The sequence below is a fragment of the Hyla sarda genome, chromosome 7 (genome assembly GCF_029499605.1).
Source record: "Hyla sarda isolate aHylSar1 chromosome 7, aHylSar1.hap1, whole genome shotgun sequence".
NCBI lineage: Eukaryota > Metazoa > Chordata > Amphibia > Anura > Hylidae > Hyla > Hyla sarda.
This window is the reverse complement of record NC_079195.1, coordinates 173375756-173396068: the sequence shown is the minus strand read 5'-3', so window position 1 is coordinate 173396068 and position 20313 is coordinate 173375756. Positions and strand designations below refer to the sequence as shown.

At 41.6% G+C, this 20313-nt stretch overlaps 1 protein-coding gene across 29 annotated transcripts in view; it reads left to right on the top strand.

Moving 5' to 3' along the window:
- The window catches only part of KCNMA1 (potassium calcium-activated channel subfamily M alpha 1), a 550733-nt gene that overhangs the window by 315233 nt on the left and 215187 nt on the right, over positions 1 to 20313 (top strand). For 23 of the 29 annotated variants that reach the window (XM_056531312.1, XM_056531326.1, XM_056531316.1 and 20 more), the window contains exon 9: positions 364 to 455. In XM_056531312.1, coding sequence (XP_056387287.1) covers positions 364 to 455 — 92 coding nt within the window. Of the gene's footprint in view, positions 1 to 363; positions 456 to 558; positions 651 to 20313 lie in introns of all 29 variants that reach the window. The other 6 variants (XM_056531315.1, XM_056531323.1, XM_056531311.1 and 3 more) reach the window with 1 other exon arrangement.

Genomic DNA, 20313 nt, shown 5'->3' with positions numbered 1-20313 from the left:
ATGCTATATGCTACGGCTGGAACATGTCACAATGTGTAGGAAGGTAAAGGCCATATATAAAGTAACTCTAGTGTGACTTTTATTACTTGACAATACTCCTTATACAAGCATTGTACTCTGTCGTTTCATTCCTTTAATCTGGTGTAGGTAAAATATATATATATATATATATATATATATATATATATATATATATACATTAAAATGCACTATTTGTGTGTAAAATAAATTCATCCAAACCTGGTTTATATAGCTGGAGCTGCTCCCCCAACTCCACCCCCTATGTCAAGCGTGTCCTTTTCTGCAACAGACGTCCTTTCTTTCTTTTTAGTCTTCTCTTCTGTCTCCTGTCTTCCTTCCTAGGCCATGTTTGCCAGCTACGTCCCCGAAATCATAGAGTTAATAGGAAACCGAAAGAAATATGGTGGTTCTTATAGTGCAGTTAGTGGACGGAAGTAAGTATTGACCAAGGCGTGGTGTCATTGCTGCAGGGCGAACCTCTCTGCATGCTATTTGTCCTTTGTTTTTTTCTTCCTATTTCTCGTTCCACGCACTCAGGCAATGTTTGCCCGATACGTCCCCGAAATTGCTGCTCTCATCCTTAACCGGAAGAAATATGGCGGGACGTTTAACTCAACAAGAGGGAGAAAGTAAGTTTGGTTTTGCTATTTTATTTTTCTTAAGAGGAAGGTAAATTTAAAATATTTTAAAGGTATTCCATTTACCATTATTGTTCTTATTGTCCGTATAGTATTCTTTAAAAGAAGACTAAACTGAAATTCATTAACTTCCAATGGTTGCTATCAAAATAAGTACACAACTTGTATTCATGTATTCTGTTTCGAAATTGTCAAATTCAACAAAACTCTGTTTGCTTGGAATATACAGCGGTTATTTTTTGTGCATGTAAAATATATTGCTACCCATAATACATTTTGCTATTAGGGGCCCACAGTTTATAGTTCTGACCTCACTGTGCTTACCAAATAGAGCAGAACTTCATGGGCACAGGATTCACGGCGCATGTGCAGCGAAACTCGTTCCATTGTTACCAATAAACCAGTCGGTGGATTACCTCTAGTCCCATGGTTCTTTGACCTGGTCAGCGCCGTGAATCCTGTACCCATGAAGTCCTGCTCTATTTGGTGATACTACTTCAGGAAGGCTGCAGACGGGTTTGTATTTCCTCTATACGTTTACCATTGTTGTGTATGCGGGTACACAACCTGTATTGGTAAGCAGTGATTTACCCTCCCCCTCTCCGTGATCCAAGGTGTTAGCTATACTCCACAGGGAGCGCCTTTGTTTTCTCTTTTCTCACTGTGCTTAGACCTAATGGGGGAGATTTATCATTGCCTTTCTGACATTTTATTGGCTGAAATTTGGAATTTCAAAATAGACAACTTTGGCAAAAGTGAAATGCAGTGCTTCTTTCTTGACTATGCAGTGGACGAGATTTATTAAATGCATCTTTATAAAAAGGTGCCAAAATATTGTGCAAATGTTAAAAAAAACGAACATTTATACCACTCCACTTCTGTGCTCTGATTGGTTGGCAACTGGGCAACTTTTCCTTGCACAGATTTATGAAAACCTGTCCAGAGGAAAAGTTGCTGATTTGCCCATAGCAACCAATCAAATTGTTTCTTTCATTTCTTAGAAGCCTTTTCAAAAATTAAAGAAGCAATCTGATTGGTTGCTATGGGCAACTCAGAAACTTTTCCTCTGGACAGGTTTTGAGAAATTGCCTCCATAGGGGGAGATTTATCAAAGCTTGTGTGGAGGAAGAGTGGTGCTTCAGCTTGCTTCTTTCATTTTTGAAAAGGCTTCTGAGAAATGAAAGAAACAATTTGATTGGTTGCTATGGGCAAATCAGCAACTTTTCCTCTTTGACAGAGAACTGTGAAAAGTGAAAGAAACAATCTGATTGGTTGCTATGAACAACTGCACCACTCTACCTCTACACAGGTTTTGTATAATCTCCCCCAATGTGTGGAAAACATGTTATTTGTAGGTTGTTATTTAACTCTGTCTTTACAGAGTTGCCTCTGCATGTACCAAAAACATTGGTCTTTTTCCAGTTATTGAGTTTAATGGAAACTGTCTGGTTTTGCCCATAGCAATGTATATTGGCCCAGATATATCAATTTGCCTGAAACAAAAACTGCCTGTTTTTTTCCACAGCAGCCAATCACAGCTCAGCTTTTACTTTACCAGAGCTCAGTAATGTTTGAAAATGAGCTGTGATTTGTTGTTATGGGCAAAAGCAGACAGTTTCCATTAAACTCAATAACTGGAAATAGACGGCAGTTTTTTTAGCACATTCACAGAGCACCTTTTCTTCCGCACAAAAGATTTACCAGTCATTATTTTAGAAAAAGCTGGCCAGCAAAATACAGCTGCAAATAAGAAAAATCCTTCTTTTGTTATGGGTAAAAAGATGCAACCTAACACTGTGTGTATGTATGTAAATATGGGCTCAGACCGTTTTCACACTGCATTGAAATAAACATTATACAGCCAAGTCCATTTAACACAAATACTATAGACCTCCGGAAGAAGGCCAAAAATGTGCCATTTTGGACTCCGTTCGGGACGTTTGCAAAAGGGTCTGCCTGATAAAATAGCATGGACCTTCTTGCTATTCCATTGAGCAGGATCGTGTAAAAAAGGTATATACTACATATATATATTTATTTATTTATTAATTTTTTAAGCTGGGACCTTATGTGTGACAGATGCCACTAAAAGGTATCCATCATATGAATATTTTAGATATACACATGCGAGCCTTCCATGTGTATAACTGCTTAACACAGTGTGAATGGACTTGCATTTTTTTTAAACTGTTGACAAATATAGGAAAGAAAAAACATTTTTATTTAATTTTTGATTGCAGCCTAAACAAAGTGTATTAGGGTCAGTTCACCTGTACTTATTTCTGCAGATTTGCATTAGCAAATTTTGCTGCCCATTGACTTCAATGGACAGCAAAATCTGCTACAGCAAATCTGCAGCACAAAATATGCACATGTGAACTGACCCTAATACACTTTGTTTAGACAATACAGTTTTACCAACAAAAGAACCCATACAGTGGGGATCAAAAGTTTGGGCACCCAGGTAAAAAATTGTATTAATGTGCATAAAGAAGCCAAGGAAAGATGGAAAAATCTCCAAAAGGCATCAAAATACAGATTAGACATTCTTATAATATGTCAACAAAAGTTAGATTTTATTTCCATCATTTACACTTTCAAAATAAAAGAAAACAAAAAAATGGCATCTGCAAAAGTTTGGGCACCCTGCAGAGTTAATATCTTGTACTGCCCCCTTTGGCAAGTATCGCAGCTTTTAAACGCTTTTTGTAGCCAGCCAAGAGTCTTTCAATTCTTGTTTGAGGTATCGTTGCCCATTATTCCTTACAAAAGTCTTCCAGTTCTTTGAGATTTCTGGGCTGTCTGTCACGCACTGCTCTTTTAAGGTCTATCCATAGATTTTCAATAATGTTGAGGTCAGGAGATTGTGAAGGCCATGGCAAAACCTTCAGTTTATGCCTCTTGATGTAATCCCCCGTGGATTTCGAGGTGTGTTTAGGATCATTATCCATTTGTAGAAGCCATCCTCTCTTTAACTTCAGCTTTTTCACAGATGGCATCAAGTTATCACCCAAAATTTGCTGAAATTTTATTTAATCCATTTTTCCTTCTACTCGTGAGATTTTCCCTGTGCCACTGGCTGCAATACAACCCCAAAGCATGATTGATCCACCCCCATGCTTAACAGTTGGACAGAGGTTCTTTTCATTAAATTCTGTTCCCTTTCTTCTCCAAACGTACCTTTGCTCATTCCCGCCAAAAAGTTACATTTTAACCTCGGTCCTTGATTTAACATCGATCCACAGAACTTGTTTCCAAAATGCATCAGGCTTGTCTATATGTTCATTTACAAAGTTCAAACACTGATTTTTGTGGTGAGGACGTAGAAGAGGTTTTCTTCTGATGACTCTTCCATGAAGACCATATTTGCACAAGTATCTCTTTATAGTGGAATAGTGTACCACTATCTTAATTACATTCTGAACAGAGGATATTGACATCTGAAAACGTTTTGCTATCTTCTTATAGCCTTCTCCAGCTTTGTGAGCGTCAACTATTTTCAGTTTCAGATTTCTAGACATCTGCTTAGAAGAACCCATGGTGCTGATTGTTGGGGCAAGGTCAGATGGGTCTGGGCATTTAAAACCTTTGAGATTGACATCACCTGGTCTTTCCAGATGATGATTGAGAACAATCCATGACACTGGCAGGTCTCAGCTTTGCAAAGGGGGCAGTGCATGCTATAAATTCTGCAGGGTGTCCAAACTTTTGCAGATGGCATTTTTTTGTTTTCTGTTATTTTGAAAGTGTAAATGATGGAAATAAAATCTAACTTTTGTTGCCATATTATAAGAATGTATAATCTGCAATTTGATGCCTTTTGGATATTTTTTCATCTTTCCTTGGCTTCTTTATACACATTAATACAAATTTTTACCTGGGGTGCCCAAACTTTTGATCCACACTGTATCTATAGTTAAACCAGATAAACCAACTTCATCCAATATCGAATTATGCTTTAGCACCAGATAATTATTATACCAATTTAAAATAGGGCTGCCGCTAGTCCAGCTATGGGGACTCAGATTTATGGCTGCAGAGCACATCTGTACACCACTGAACAGAGATAAATTTTGAAAACAAAAAAAAGATAACTAGTTTTGTGTCAGTAAATCCCTCAGAAGTTCTAACACGGATCCAGATTGTGACGGAAAAAAAATGAGCATGCTCATTCTTTTAGTGGAGTTCTGCCTGGAAAAGCCCATTGTCAGTGGGACTTTAAATTTCGGATCTTATTTCATGACTATTCCCACAGAAATTAAGCGCCGAATCCTCTTTATTTTTGCGGGTGCACATTTTGAGAGGAAATTCAGCAAAGAGATTCTGCTCTGAATTTCCTCTCGGAATGTGCACCTGCACCAGATTCAGAGTTTTTGCAGAAACACAGGCCAAAATTCAAAGCCCATTGACAAATGGGCTTTTGCTGGCTGATTTTGCTAAATTCCACATAGATGTTCTGCAACAGAACTTCAAAAGTGTGCACAGAGCAGCAGAATCCCACTGAACACAATGGGTTGTTGCCACAAGGGGATTTAGCTTGGAATAATTCAGAACGGAATATCCGTAGTGTGCATGGGCCCTTACACAGCAAAACATGCACCACATAGCAAATGAACATTTATCAAGGAGCAGTATTTAAAATTATTATAAACAGTAGAAAAGTACAACCAAATATTAGTACCATGTGGTGTTCAATTAGTACCTCAATACAGTGCACAAAATGCCCAAATAAGGCAGGGTTCACATATGTCCGGCGTCTGGCATAGTTTCCCTCCGGTGAACGCACTGCTAGAACTGACCCCATTCACAAGGACAGTTCACAATCATCCAGCATTTCAATTTGGGCACAGGATGGTTGGACACACTTGCTGGGTTCCTGTTACGCCGAGCGCTCCGGGTCCCCGTTCCTCCCCGGAGCGCTCGCCTCATCCCCGTTGCTGCAGCGCCCCGGTCAGATCCACTGACCGGGTGCGCTGCGGTCCCGCCTCCTGCCGGGGTGCGATTCGCGATGCGGGTGGCGCCCGCTCGCGATGCGCACCCCGGTCCCCGTACCTGACTCGCTCTCCGTCGGTCCTGTCCCGGCGCGCGCGGCCCCGCTCCCTAGGGCGCGCGCGCGCCGGGTCTCTGCAATTTAAAGGGCCAGTGCACCAATGTTGGTGCCTGGCCCAATCTTCCAATTACCTATTAGTGTGATCACCTGTGCACTTCCCTATATTACCTCACTTCCCCTGCACTCCCTGGCCGGATCTTGTTGCCTCAGTGCCTAGTGAAAGCGTTCCCTTGTCTGTTCCTAGCCCGTGTTCCTGACCTCCTGCCGTTGCCCCTGACTACGATCCTTGCTGCCTGCCTCGACCTTCTGCTACGTCCGACCTTGCTTCTGCCTACTCCCTTGTACCTCGCCTTTCTTCAGCATCATCAGCATCTTCAGCAGCCAGAGAGGTGAGCCGTTGCTAGTGGTTACGACCTGGTCACTACCGCCGCAGCAAGACCATCCCGCTTTGCGGCGGGCTCTGGTGAAAACCAGTAGTGTCTTAGAACCGGTCCACTAGCACGGTCCTCGCTATCCCTCTCTGGCACAGAGGATCCACTACCTGCCAGCCGGCATCGTGACAGTAGATCCGGCCATGGATCCCGCTGAAGTTCCTCTGCCAGTTGTCGCTGACCTCCCTACGCTGGTCGCCCAGCAAGCTCGTCAGATCGCCCAGCAGTCGCAACAGATAGCGCAACGAGATCAACAGCTGGCATACTTGACCTCCGAGGCACTGCGTATTCAGTCACAGATACAGCAGCTGCAGCCGCAGATACAGCAACAGCTACAGCTGCAACTACCTTCTCCGCCGCCGGCTCCTGCAACTCCTCCGCAGCAACCGGCCGTTCCTAACCCCTGCTTGTCCCTGCCGGACAAATTTGGCGGAAAGATCGCCCAACGAGATCAACAGCTGGCATACTTGATCTCCGAGACACAGCGTCTTCACTCACAGTTACAGCAGCTGCTGCCGCAGATACAGCAACTTCAGTCACAGCAGCTGCTGCCGCAGATACAGCAACTTCAGTCACAGCTACAGCTGCAACAACCATCTCCTCCGCCGGCTCCTGCAACTCCTCCGCAGCAACCGGCCGTTCCTAACCCCTGCTTGTCCCTGCCGGACAAGTTTGATGGGGACCGCAATGATTCTGCCACAGCCACAGTCCAGTCCTTCTTCGCTGAGGTCCGTGGTGTCTTCGAGGAGCCTGCCCGAGCTTCTTCTGCCGAGATTGCCCTACTGAACCTGGAACAGGGTGTTTCTTCCATTGGCGAGTACGCCATTCAGTTCCGTGCTCTTGCTTACGAGTTGTCCTGGAATAGTGAGGTTCTCTGCGCGACCTTTAAAAAAGGCCTATCCAGCAACATTAAAGATGTTCTGGCCGCACGAGAGACTCCTGCTGACCTACATGAACTCATTCATCTTGCCACTCGCATTGACATGCCTTCTTCCGGATGGCGTCTGGAGCTCCGCCTGGATATGGACTTTGTTCGCACGAAGCGTTTTTTCTCCCCGGCTCCTCTCTCCTCTGGTCCTCTGCAATCCGTTCCTGTGCTTCCCGCCGCGGAGGCTATGCAAGTTGACCGGTCTCGCTTGACACCTCAAGAGAGGACACGACGCCGCATGGAGAATCTTTGCTTGTACTATGCCAGTACCGAACACTTCCTGAAGGATTGTCCTATCCGTCCTCCCCGCCTGGAAAGACGTACGCTGACTCCGCACAAAGGTGACACAGTTCTTGATGTCAACTCTGCTTCTCCACGCCTTACTGTGTCTGTGCGGATATCTGCCTCTACCTTCTCCTTCTCTACTATGGTCCCCTTGGATTCCGGATCTGCAGGAAAATTTTTTTTGGCCTCTCTTATCAACAGGTTCTACGTCCCTGTGACCAGTCTCATGCGTTTCCGCACAGAACCCCTCCTAATGTGCATCGGACCTCTTCACGGAAAAATTGACTTTTTTTTCCTCAGGTTCTTTGGCCCCAAGAAGAGGGGGAGACCCAAGGGGGGGGGTACTGTTACGCCGAGCGCTCCGGGTCCCCGTTCCTCCCCGGAGCGCTCGCCTCATCCCCGTTGCTGCAGCGCCCCGGTCAGATCCACTGACCGGGTGCGCTGCGGTCCCGCCTCCTGCCGGGGTGCGATTCGCGATGCGGGTGGCGCCCGCTCGCGATGCGCACCCCGGTCCCCGTACCTGACTCGCTCTCCGTCGGTCCTGTCCCGGCGCGCGCGGCCCCGCTCCCTAGGGCGCGCGCGCGCCGGGTCTCTGCAATTTAAAGGGCCAGTGCACCAATGTTGGTGCCTGGCCCAATCTTCCAATTACCTATTAGTGTGATCACCTGTGCACTTCCCTATATTACCTCACTTCCCCTGCACTCCCTGGCCGGATCTTGTTGCCTCAGTGCCTAGTGAAAGCGTTCCCTTGTCTGTTCCTAGCCCGTGTTCCTGACCTCCTGCCGTTGCCCCTGACTACGATCCTTGCTGCCTGCCTCGACCTTCTGCTACGTCCGACCTTGCTTCTGCCTACTCCCTTGTACCTCGCCTTTCTTCAGCATCATCAGCATCTTCAGCAGCCAGAGAGGTGAGCCGTTGCTAGTGGTTACGACCTGGTCACTACCGCCGCAGCAAGACCATCCCGCTTTGCGGCGGGCTCTGGTGAAAACCAGTAGTGTCTTAGAACCGGTCCACTAGCACGGTCCTCGCTATCCCTCTCTGGCACAGAGGATCCACTACCTGCCAGCCGGCATCGTGACAGTTCCGCTGTCCAGTGTCCAAAAACAATGGATGCCAGATGCCATACAACTGATGACAACTGATGCACGTTGTCATCAGTTATGGCATCAGTTGTGTCGAGATCTAGGATGAGTTCACCGATGCTGAACCCAGCCTAACAGAGCTATATCATGCCTAAAACATATGCATTCAGTTCTCTAATAACCCCACACTGCCTAAATAAGGCTGGGTTCACATATATCCGGCAGCCAGCATAGGTGAACTCGGCCTAAATCTCAATGCAACTGATGTCACAGCTGATGACAAGTTGTGATCAGATGTGTGGCATCCGGCATCCATTGTTTCTGGACAGCGGACAGGGGAGCACTACAAGCTGCGTTCCACTGTCCGGTGCCGTCCGGCATGTCCAACCATCCGGCGTAATAATTGAGACGCTGGATGATTGTGAACGGTCCCATTCAACAGAAAGGGATCAGTTCTAGCACCAGTTTCCCTCTGGTGCTCACCGGAGGGAAACTGTGCCGGACGCTGCACATATGTGAACCCAGCCATAGGGTGCGTTCACATTGGGCAAATCATGCAGAATTCAGCGAGCGGAGATTCAGTCTGGTAGCTGCCGCCTTCGGCGGCAGGACCCCGTGACCATTGACAGCTATGCAGTGCTCGCGATATTCCGCACAAAGAATGAACATGTTCATTTTCTGTGCAGAACAATTATAATTGAAATGGCTCAGTGTGAACAGGTCTCGCGGAGTTCCCCGCGCTTAATTCCGCTAGAATTATGTAGTGTGAAGGCACCCTAACAGTGCTATACATTGTCTATGTCCAACTTTTTCAACTCAAGTAACGTTAGTGTGTAGCTAAACCCCGCTGTGAATCATCCTGAGTAAGGCAATGGTCAATTACATATTTCTCTTAATCTCATTTATCTCTTTTTCGTGTTTGCTCTAAATTACTGTACATGAGTCATGGTAATTACTTATGCTTGTATTATGATGTGGAATAAGATACAGATATAGGTTCCTCAGGCACCACTCATGTATCAGTAAATGCTATTATATATAATACCTTGTGTCACTAAATTAAGGTGTGCAGGGGATAACATGGCTATGAAAAGTGACATGCGCTCAGTATTCACCTCAGGAGCTTTTCTTCAAAGTAAAGAAATATATTACCTTACTTGACATTTTAGTAACCTACACACATAGCAATATGGCATTAAATAGATAGGTAGGAATTTTTATTGCTCATATAAGGCAATATAGAATATTATTAGAGAATAATGTAGAGGCTCTTGTGTTGTGCTTACCTGTTTTAGCTAATGTGGCAGGTATGGGTTTTCAGCCATATTGAATCTGTTTAATCATTAATATGATTTTATAATGTTGCCTACATTTCATCTCTGGCTTTGCAGAGAGAGGGGGTGAAGTTTTATCACTGCACCTCGTCATCTAATTTAGCTGCTGGAGACCAGCCAGGTTTTTCAGACAAATATTGAAATATTAAAGTGAAAATGATTTGAAATATAATCAGAATTGAGATATTTTAAGAAGATTTGTAATCTTTGTTCACAGATTGAATTTTTACAGCATTTTCACATATTTTTACTGTTTTTGTGGTCTTAAAAATGACACATTCTTATTGGCCCAGATTTATCAAACTGTGTGAGAGAAAAAGTGGAGAGATTTCCCCACAACAACCAATCACAGCTCAGGTTTCACTTTACCACAGCTCGTTAAGACAGGAAACCTGAGCTGTGATTGGTTGTTGTGGGGAAATCTCTCCACTTTTTCTCTCACACAGTTTGATAAATCTGGGCCATAGTGATTTGCACAATTGTGGTAAAATAACACCATTTGTGCCTTGATTTTGGGAAAATTACAGCAAAAAAACTATGGTGAACATTTATCATTGGCCTTACACCACTTTAATGTTCTAAATGCAAATTTTGCGCAATTGCATTTTTTGACCAATTTTTGCGCAATTTCTTGTAGAAGATGTTTCAAAGTTGTCTACTGTTTGGTGCCCCATACACCACTTTTTTGTGGTTGGGCTGTATTTATTATTTGCACAAATAAAATTTAGAATTTCTTTTTTTTTTTGCACAAACTTACACCACCTAATAGGACACGTACAAATGTGTCAAATGCCAGAGCACAAAGCTTAGACCTAGCCCTCTGTCTGGGCACCATTTTGGTAAATTTTGAGAAACTGTGTAAAAAATACACCAAGCAAACAGGGGTAAAATCTCTACTACCTCACACCAACATTGATAAATGTTCCCCAATGTGTGAACACATCCTCAGGGGAGGTGTATAACTAATATATATCCTAATAACATAGACATAGCAGAAGCAGCATACAGATATATTGCTTACCAGATGTCTCTGAGCTACCAGGAGGCATCTGGCAGGTGAAGATGTCTTCCTTTAGTTCACAGCAGGCAGAAAAAGTAAAAATTGAGCTAATAGGTGCTGTTCCAAGATAGTTCATAAAATGAAAGGACACATGTCAATTGTCCTAAAATCTAATTTATTAGCAATACAGCTGTATTACCAATAAATTAGATTTCAGGACAATTGACATGTCTCCTTTCATTTTATGAACTATCTTGGAACAGCACCTATTAGCTCAATTTTTAATTTTTCTACCTGCATCGTTTTCCGGACCTGTATCTTTCAAGTCCGGCTGAGCTACGGCTGCGGATCCATAACCAGCACCAATATACCAGACGTCTACTGAGGTGTTGCGCTCTTAGCGCAACCCCATAGGGTGAGTGCAATTCCACCTACTGTATGCTTGTGTGAATTGTGACATATTTCACTAGGGGAGCATATCTCTCTTTTTTCCTTTTTCCTGTGCATCCTTTAGTTCACAGGAAGTCAGCTGATCCAGGGCAGACCACTTTCTATGACACATTAAACAATGTTATTTTCTTAGGGGGTTAGGCTGGTGATCACATGACCCAGTTACAGTTATAAAACACATGCATGCAGCTGTTCTAGAATTTAACAGACACTATAGAACGGCATGATATAGGCAAAAAACAAAACCTGGAGTTCTTCTTTAAGACTGACATCTAACACGCTGGTCATAAGTCAAAATCTACAGCACTAATCATTGTTTAAGCCACTTGTTATGATTATGAAGCAATAAAAAGAATGCAGAAAAGAGGAGCTACAAACAAAAGTAAGCAAGTTACACTTCAGATGTTACACTAGAGAGTTACCTGACTCTTTCCTTTGTAAAGTTGTGTATTTAATGCAACATGTATTTTTGCATGTGGACTGGAATACCTTTAAAATTTTTTACTAAATCCAATTTAGAGTATGCCAATACTTATTGTGCTTCTGTGTCCTGGAGGCAAAGGTGATAAAACAGTACCAGAACTTCTACAGCTCTTACAAATCTAAAGGTGCAGTCCCATGCAGCCAAAAACTGAACTGTGTATTTTTCACAAAAAGTGCCCGTCATTCAGATGGCCCCAGTCACCCACACTGGGAATCCAGAATAACACAATGTATGTAGGTACGATGGAAGCTACTGTATTGTTATTGCTTATCACAAAATCTATCACTATATACAGTACCCTGTCTTCTATACAAAAATGGCCTGAGTTTATCTGCTTAAAACCAAAACTGTCTGGTTTTACCCACAACAACCAATGATAGCTCAGATCATAGCTTTGGTAAAATACATTTTGGTTTTAGGCAGAATGATAAATATGGGTATATGAGATGGAAGTGCCAAACGTCTGTTTTTGTTATATGTTCTGCATATAAAAAAAAAAAAAAACTTTTAAAATGTAAATGGCCCACAGTACAAATGGTATGTGATATGTGGTGCACACAATATCGGAGGCATTTTAAAATATATGCCTAAATTTGACTTAATTTTAAATGATGAAAAAAATACATAGGGTTGGACAAAATATTTTTAAATAGTCCAGTTTACATCTTCCCGACACAGCTGGTAGGGACGTCTGCTTGGTAGGGACATCTGTGGCCTGAGTTGATGAGTGATGGGAGGTCTACTGTTACCATGATCACATCTCAGTATGCAAACACCAGCAAAACATCTGCAGCTAGAAGAAGCTGTGGTCAAAAGTCAAAGCCTAACATGAGGCACAGAAGGTCAAATTGTAGCCAAAAAACACAATGCAAGTTTAAAGGGGTATTCCAGGATTTTTTTTTTTACTATGCTACAGGGGCTGTAAAGTGAGTGCGGCTCATAATACAGTGTCTGTACCTGTGTTTCATGGTGGTCTCACCATTCTTCTGTGAATTTTGACCCTACATTTATTTTTATCAGCATACAAAATGACTGTCAAATTTTCCCAGGTTGCACTGCAGCACAAAACATTATATCACTAGTCAGGTGTTCAGAAGGAGCCTGTCTTTGCTTCAGTGGATGGAGCAACCACTGGTGGGAGATCATTCTGCAAGAATTAGCAACAGCTGGAGGCACCCTGATCAGAAAACACTGGTCTATTGCATTACAGCAGCATGGGTGTGTTTCAGAGGGTAGGGTGGCTGATGTGTGGGAGGAAGAAAAATGACCTCACACTTACAAACAAGGAACTATGGGATTTGTAGGTTTAGAGAACGAACTCCAACAGAAAATAGCATGTTGCCAAAAAGATAGCCGCAGCATTTTGGTAATCTCACATCGTTGACATTTAGCCACACGACCTTCTTAAGCATGTCCATTACTGTCTGGCAGGTACGTACTAAAATCATCTTATTTTTATGAGATACGATCAAGGAAACACCAGACCTTAACACACCACACACAATCAACTTGCACCAACAATCTATCCCCTTTTGGAGCTCTTCTAGGTCTGAAATATCGCCCTCCCTAAAAAATAAAAAATGAAATAAAAATTGAACAGTACAAGGGATAAAGTTTATCAACACCAATATATGCTTTGCGACTAAGAAAAAGGGAGGAGTTATCGGTGATGGCTGGTGTGTCAGGGAGAGTTTAACTTGAATATGTAAAAATAGGGATGTTGTAGTTATCTTATCCAAAAATTGTATATACTGCTACTTACATAACTGGTACATGCTGCGAGATCTCATTGCACGTATGGGATGTCGCAGATGATACTGACTACATGCTTATAGGCATAATATTTATAATGTTATGCAGAGACTTGCCAGTCTTGGGGCTAAGGAATAGTGTTGCTCGTGAATATTCGCAATGTGAATTTTATTCGCGAATATTGCATATTCGCGAATTCGTGAATATTTGCGAATATAGCACTATATATTCGCAATTACGAATATTCTTTTTTTTTTTCACAATACATATCACAGTGATCATCCTTCTCTGCTTCCAGCTTGTGTGGTGTGCTCTAATACTACTGTGTGAGACTGGCATACGAATTTTCGCATATGTGAAAATTTATATGTGCAAATTTTCGCATATGTGAATTTTCGCTTATACTAATTTTCGCATAGGCTTATTTTCCCATATGCAAATTTTTGTGTATGCTAATTTTTTCATATGCAAATTTTCGTATATGCGAATTTTTGCAAATGCGAAAATACAACACGAATATTACGAATATGCGAATTTACCGAATATATGACGAATATTCGTCCATATATTCGCAAAATATCGCGAATTCGAATATGTCCTATGCACCTCAACACTACTAAGGAACACCCCGAGTTCACCAAAGCATCTTATTTACATATTAAAATTTTCAGACCATATCTTGGGAATGGCGTAACATAAATAAGCAGTGTGGGGAGTCAAGTCACAGTGTGGAGTGGGGAGTCAAGAGATTTCTGATCTTTGGAGTTTTTTGTACATGATCACTGATCTAGTGTTTCCTCTGTGCTTTACCATTGGTCTATAGTGTCCTCTTTACCATTGGCATATAGTGTCCTCTGTGCTACTCACTGATCTGTGTCCTCTGAACTTAATCTGTTTGTGTTAGTTATCTGTGTCCAGTGTGAACAGTGTCCTATGTTACCTTATCTGTGTAGTGTTTTGGCTTTCAGTTCTTCTGTTTACCCCCTTCATCTACTGGATTTTTCTGTATACTCCTTCCATACCTAGTCTTGTTCATTTTATCATGTCTGCCATTTATCTGGATTCCGGTTTATGAACTGTTTATTAACTGTATTCTGCCCTGTTTGGGAGTTTATATTCTGTCTGGTATATCTGGTTGTCTGGTAGGTTTCCCGTTCTGTTTCTGGCCTGTGATTGACTTTGTTTATTTGTTTTTAAGCCACTGCACTTTAGCGCAGGGAGGGACTGGCTCCAAGTTGTCGATCCACTGTTTAGGGTGGATGGACAAGTAGGCAGGGAGAGTTTTTCTAGGGTCAGTTTAGGGCTCACTCTCCCTGTCCACCCCCGGTCATTACACTATTAGTCTCTACCAGATGTGACTGATGCTGGTGTGTTTCCCTTTAGAAAATTATTTTCTTTCACATACGATTTTAATTTGTAAAAATAAAAATCTAGGCAACGTTCCCTTCAATGTGTAATATATTCTATAGGAAACCAGCAGTTGCGAAACTACTTATACAGCTGGTTAATCAAAGTATTTTATTTTCAGTTGTAAACATATCCCTTCCATCACTTTGAGGTGTTGTTAGTAAAAATAAAGGACAGTTTTGTGTTAGAAAAGTTTTTGTTCTGCTACAAACCTCTGTTGTTTGTTTTCTTATATGTAAGACAAATTTTACATCAGAAGTGTCTGTTGGGAGGAATCCCCGAGGTATATGTCCAATGTACACCTATGACGGATGTCACTTTGTTGCATCCATAATACATAGGGTCCCATGATAAAAGAAAAACTGCATACTATGGGGTATACTTTATTTTTTACTGTATTCAGCCCAGTGGAATAGCACAGAGGTCTGTGTTATTCTATCCAGCAAATCTTGATGCATATATCTGAAACTGAGACCAAAGTGACATACTTATGGCCTCCTTTGGGTAAATGGGTGCCTATGGATCCATTCAACCCAAGTGTTGAGGCCTATTCCTGTTCACATTAAAGGGTACCTCTCATCAAAAAAACTTTTGATATATTATAGATTAATGTATGCAGAATAACTTTACAATTGCATGTTATAAAAAAATATGCTTCTTTCTATTTAATTTTCCACTTTGAAGAAATTACCACTAGGGGTCTCCCTACCAGTCCTGACAGCAAGCATTTCAGACTCATGTTGGAGTCCTAAACACTACGAGCTGCCAGTCTGCTTTGTTCACAAAGGAGAACACTTAGAGCTGCCAGCCTGCTTTGTTCATAGCCTGTTTGGCTGTGAACAAAGCAGGCAGGCAGCTCTGAGTGTTTAGGACTCCAGCATGAGTCAGAAATGCTTGCCGACAGGACTGATCGGGAAAAATACAACAGAAAGAAGCATATTTTTCATTAACATGCTATTGGAAAGTTATTCAACATTCATTAATCTAAAATATATCAAAAGTTTATTTGATGAGAGGTACCCTTTAAATGTAGCCTGGACACTGCTCAACACAACGTCAAAACACCCTAACTTGCCTAAAATATAGTGATAAATAAACATTGTAGAGTGTTTTAAATTATTGTTACTAATCTACTGTAGGTATTGTTTTCTTAAAACAATAATTATTAATAGCCATAATAAAATGGGTTGCCATAAAGTACACCTACAAAACCAACAAAGTAATTCATTCCTACATACTGTCTTTGCTTACTAAGATTTTTCATTATGAGGATTTTAATGCCCTGTCTTAATGGTTAGAAATGAGAGTTGTGCTTAGAAAGTACACAACCTTTCCCGAACAAGTTAATTGATATTCAAAATTATAATGGGGAGTTACTTCTCAATTCTAGCTTGCATACTTTGTAGGAAAGTGGTAATAATTATATTGCATTCATATTTGTATTCCGGCATATCTATACTTTGTTAGATAATGCATTTTACTTTCATGGTTGTAATTGATTTGCTTTTCACATAGCTGTACAACTGTACTTGTCTTATTTTTAATACCAGTTATGTTTCTGCTGTAGATCTATCTGAAGTATACATATAAATATATATATATTTTTTTTTTTTTTTCAAACGTGTACAACATGACTTAGAAAATTGGAAGGACCTGTATCAAAAACAGACTAAATGCTTTTGCTGACCACAGTAATTGCAATTACATTCAGATAGTGAATCACTGGCATTTCTCAAGCTTTTGTGGCCATATTGAACAGTAACCATAATGAGAATAATAATATTTATTTATATAGTGCCAATGGATTCCACAGTTATGTTATTTATGAGTTATAACATCACATTAACACAGGGCAGATGACTTTCTCAAAGTCTTTGAAATAAAGATTCTCTGTTTGAGTGTTGGAATCTTATGTGTACCAGAAGTGATAATTATCTTACCATTTATTCAAGGTCCTTTTATTAAATTCTTGAGATATTTCCTCCATTTTTCCTCTCTTATTCTACCTTTTTTTTCAATGTAATGTATTCAGAATTTATTTCAATAGCGTGTGAACATATACACTGCTCAAAAAAATAAGGGGAACACTTAAACAACACAATGTAACTCCAAGTCAATCACACTTCTGTGAAATCACACTGTCCACTCAGGAAGCAACACTGATTGACAATCAATTTCACATGCTGTGGTGCAAATGGAACAGACAACAGGTGGAAATTATAGGCAATTAACAAGACACCCCAATAAAGTAGTGGTTTTGCAGGGGGTGACCACAGACCACTTCTCAGTTCCTATGCTTCCTGGCTGATGTTTTGGTCACTTTTGAATGCAGGTGGTGCTTTCACTCTAGTGGTAGCATGAGACGGAGTCTACAACCCACACAAGTGGCTCAGGTAGTGCAGCTCATCCAGGATGGCACATCAGTGCGAGCTGTGGCAAGAAGGTTTGCTGTATCTGTCAGCGTAGTGTCCAGAGCATGGAGGTGCTACCAGGAGACAGACCAGTACATCAGGAGATGTGGAGGAGGCCGTAGGTGGACAACAACCCTGCATCAGGACCGCTACCTCCGCTTTTTTCAAGGAGAAGGAGGAGCACTTCCAGAGCCCTGCAAAATGACCTCCAGCAGGCCACAAATGAGCATGTGTCCTCTCAAATGGTCAGAAACAGACTCCATGAGGATGGTATGAGGGCCCGACTTCCACAGGTGGGGGTTGTGCTTACAGCCAAACACTGTGCAGGACGTTTGGCATTTGCACCACAGACTGTCCAGGAGTTGGCAGATGTTTTAGTTCAGATCTGGGAGGACATTCCTTAGGAGACCATCTGCCACCTATTCAGGAGCATGCCCAGGCATTGTAGGGAGGTCATACATAGAGGCCACACACTACTGAGCATCATTTAGACTTGTTTTAAGGACATTACATCAAAGTTGGATCAGCCTGTAGTGTGGTTTTCCAGTTTGATTTTGAGTGTAACTCCATATCCAGACCTCCATGGGTTGATAAATTTGATTTCCATTGATAATTTTTGTGTGATTTTGTTGTCAGCACATTCAACTATGTAAAGACGAAAGTATTTCATACGATTAGTTCATTCATTCAGATCTAGGATGTGTTATCTTAGTGTTCCCTTTATTTTTTTGAGCAGTGTATTTCAGCTATCATAAAATGCTAGAAAGAATAGATACTCACGAAACAATGCAGTTATGACCTTCACTCTTATATTGAGACATATGCTTTTTATATAAATGTTTACTTTTCCTTGTATTAAAATAAAAAGTTTTATAAAAATTATTTCAAATTAAAACAGGGCAGATTGTCATACTGGTGTTAAAGATATTTTATGCTGGTTCCATCTTCTCCCCAATCTTTTAAATAAACCTGGACAATCTCTAAGGCTGGTTAAACATATGTCTGGCATAGGTGAACTCAGCCTAGATCTCGACGCAATTAATGCCACAACTGATGACAAGTTGTCATCAGTTGTATGGCATCCCGCGTCCATTGTTTCTTCACGGCGGACAGGGGAATGCAACAAGCGCTACGGTGCTAAAGTGGTGGGGAATTTAAGAAGTGAGTAAAGTTTTTTTTCAATTTATGGCAGTTCCAGCTTTCCCCCAATTAAAAACTACCAGCAGCAATGCCAACGTATAGATTGATTATATACTGCTACTGGTTTTCATCAGACTTTTGTCAGCACATGTGCAGTCAAACATGTAGGCTCAGGCTTCATGATGACTTCGGCCTCAAAATACATTGCTGTAGCAGCTTAATGCATCACAGCTATACACCATGGTTGGTTGCATATACATTGATACACTATGGCCCAGATATATCAAACTGTGTGAGAGAAAAAGTGGAGTGATCTTTCCACAGCAACCAATCACAGCTCAGCTAATGAGCTGTAGTAAAGTGAAAGCTGAGCTGTGATTGGTTGCTGTGGAAAAATCCCTCCACTTTTTCTATCACACAGATTGATAAATCTGGGCCTATGTTTGGGAAATGCAGTGGTCAGAAACATTTTTTACTCTAGGTTTCCATTACTTATTTATTTAAAGTAGTGAGTTCTCTGATATAACTGGAAGGCAATTCTTTGGCAAGAAGTACTGTATGTTATGGGTTGATTCACGCTCAAGAGTTATACAGCTTCTATTGTTTCTGTGGTTTCTTGGTGTAGAAAGGCAGCTTCCAAGAACATGTATGTCATGTAGACTTCTAGAGATTTCCTAGATTAGTATTTCTTGAGCAACTTTGTAGATATATTGCTTTTGCAGTATTGCTCTGGCCCTAGTCTGTATTATGACTAGGAGCCTGTTTTGCTTCTGCAAGAGGGGGTTGGAAAGCCAAAAGCAGCCAAAGCATCTGCCCAACTCCCAAGTTCCCTGCTTTGGCTCCTTTTGAGTTCCCAACCACCTCTGGCGGCAGCAGACAGGCCTTCGGGGGCCAAGAAAGCAAAATTCTGATATGGGAATACCCCTTTAAATGTTCTCATTTTAATGAACTGTTCTTTAAAAAAAAAAAAAAAGCTAAGTACAATAGGGAAGCTTTATCAAGCTGTCTTATAGTAAGATTTGCTGTGTTATCCATAGCAACCAATCAAAGCTCAGCTTTTATTTTACCAGATGAATATAAGAAATTAAAGTTCAGCTCTGATTGGTTGCCATAGACAACACAAAGAATCTTACTGTAATGGTATGTTCACACTGTGGAAATTCAGCGGGAAAATGTTCCTCCCTGAATTATTCTGTGGAACTGCAATCTTCCTGCTTTATTAATTGAGTTATTAATGGATTCTGCTGTAGGATTGAAAATGTTCAGTCCTCTGACAGAAGTCAGATTCAATTCTGTAGGGGAACTTTTGCTGTGTGCACACAGCAGCAGAAATCCCATTGTCAATAGATGCAAGGCAGAAACCTTGCGGAATTCCTGCCAGACATTCAGCTATGTTTTCCTTGTGGATTCCGCCTTACAATTCTGTAGTGTGAATATACAATAGGAAAAGCTTGATAAATCCCCCCATGGTGTCCCCACTGCATTCCTAGTATAGATTTTTATGTAATCAGCACAGGTGTGTATTCTGTCATAAGATCTTTATCATGCTACCAAAATTTCTTAAATGAGCAATTTGGTGCAATGTACTCTAACAGTACCTTCTTCTACTCCTCACTCAGCCAAATCACTGGCCACAACAACTTCTACTCCCCAATCAGCCAATCACAGCCTTGATTGGCTGAGCGGTGATGTGAGGTGCTGTGAGACCAGACGCTGATACCAGAGGCTACGAGGGAGCAAAGGAAATGAGTTGAAGCTTTTTTTGTTTTATTATGCAGTCTGAACACATATGTTAAAGGGGTTCTCCGGTGCTTACACATCTTATCCCCTATCCAAGCCTATCACGCCCCCTCCCATAGGCTTGCATTGAGGGGCGGAGTGTGATGTCACACGGGGGCGG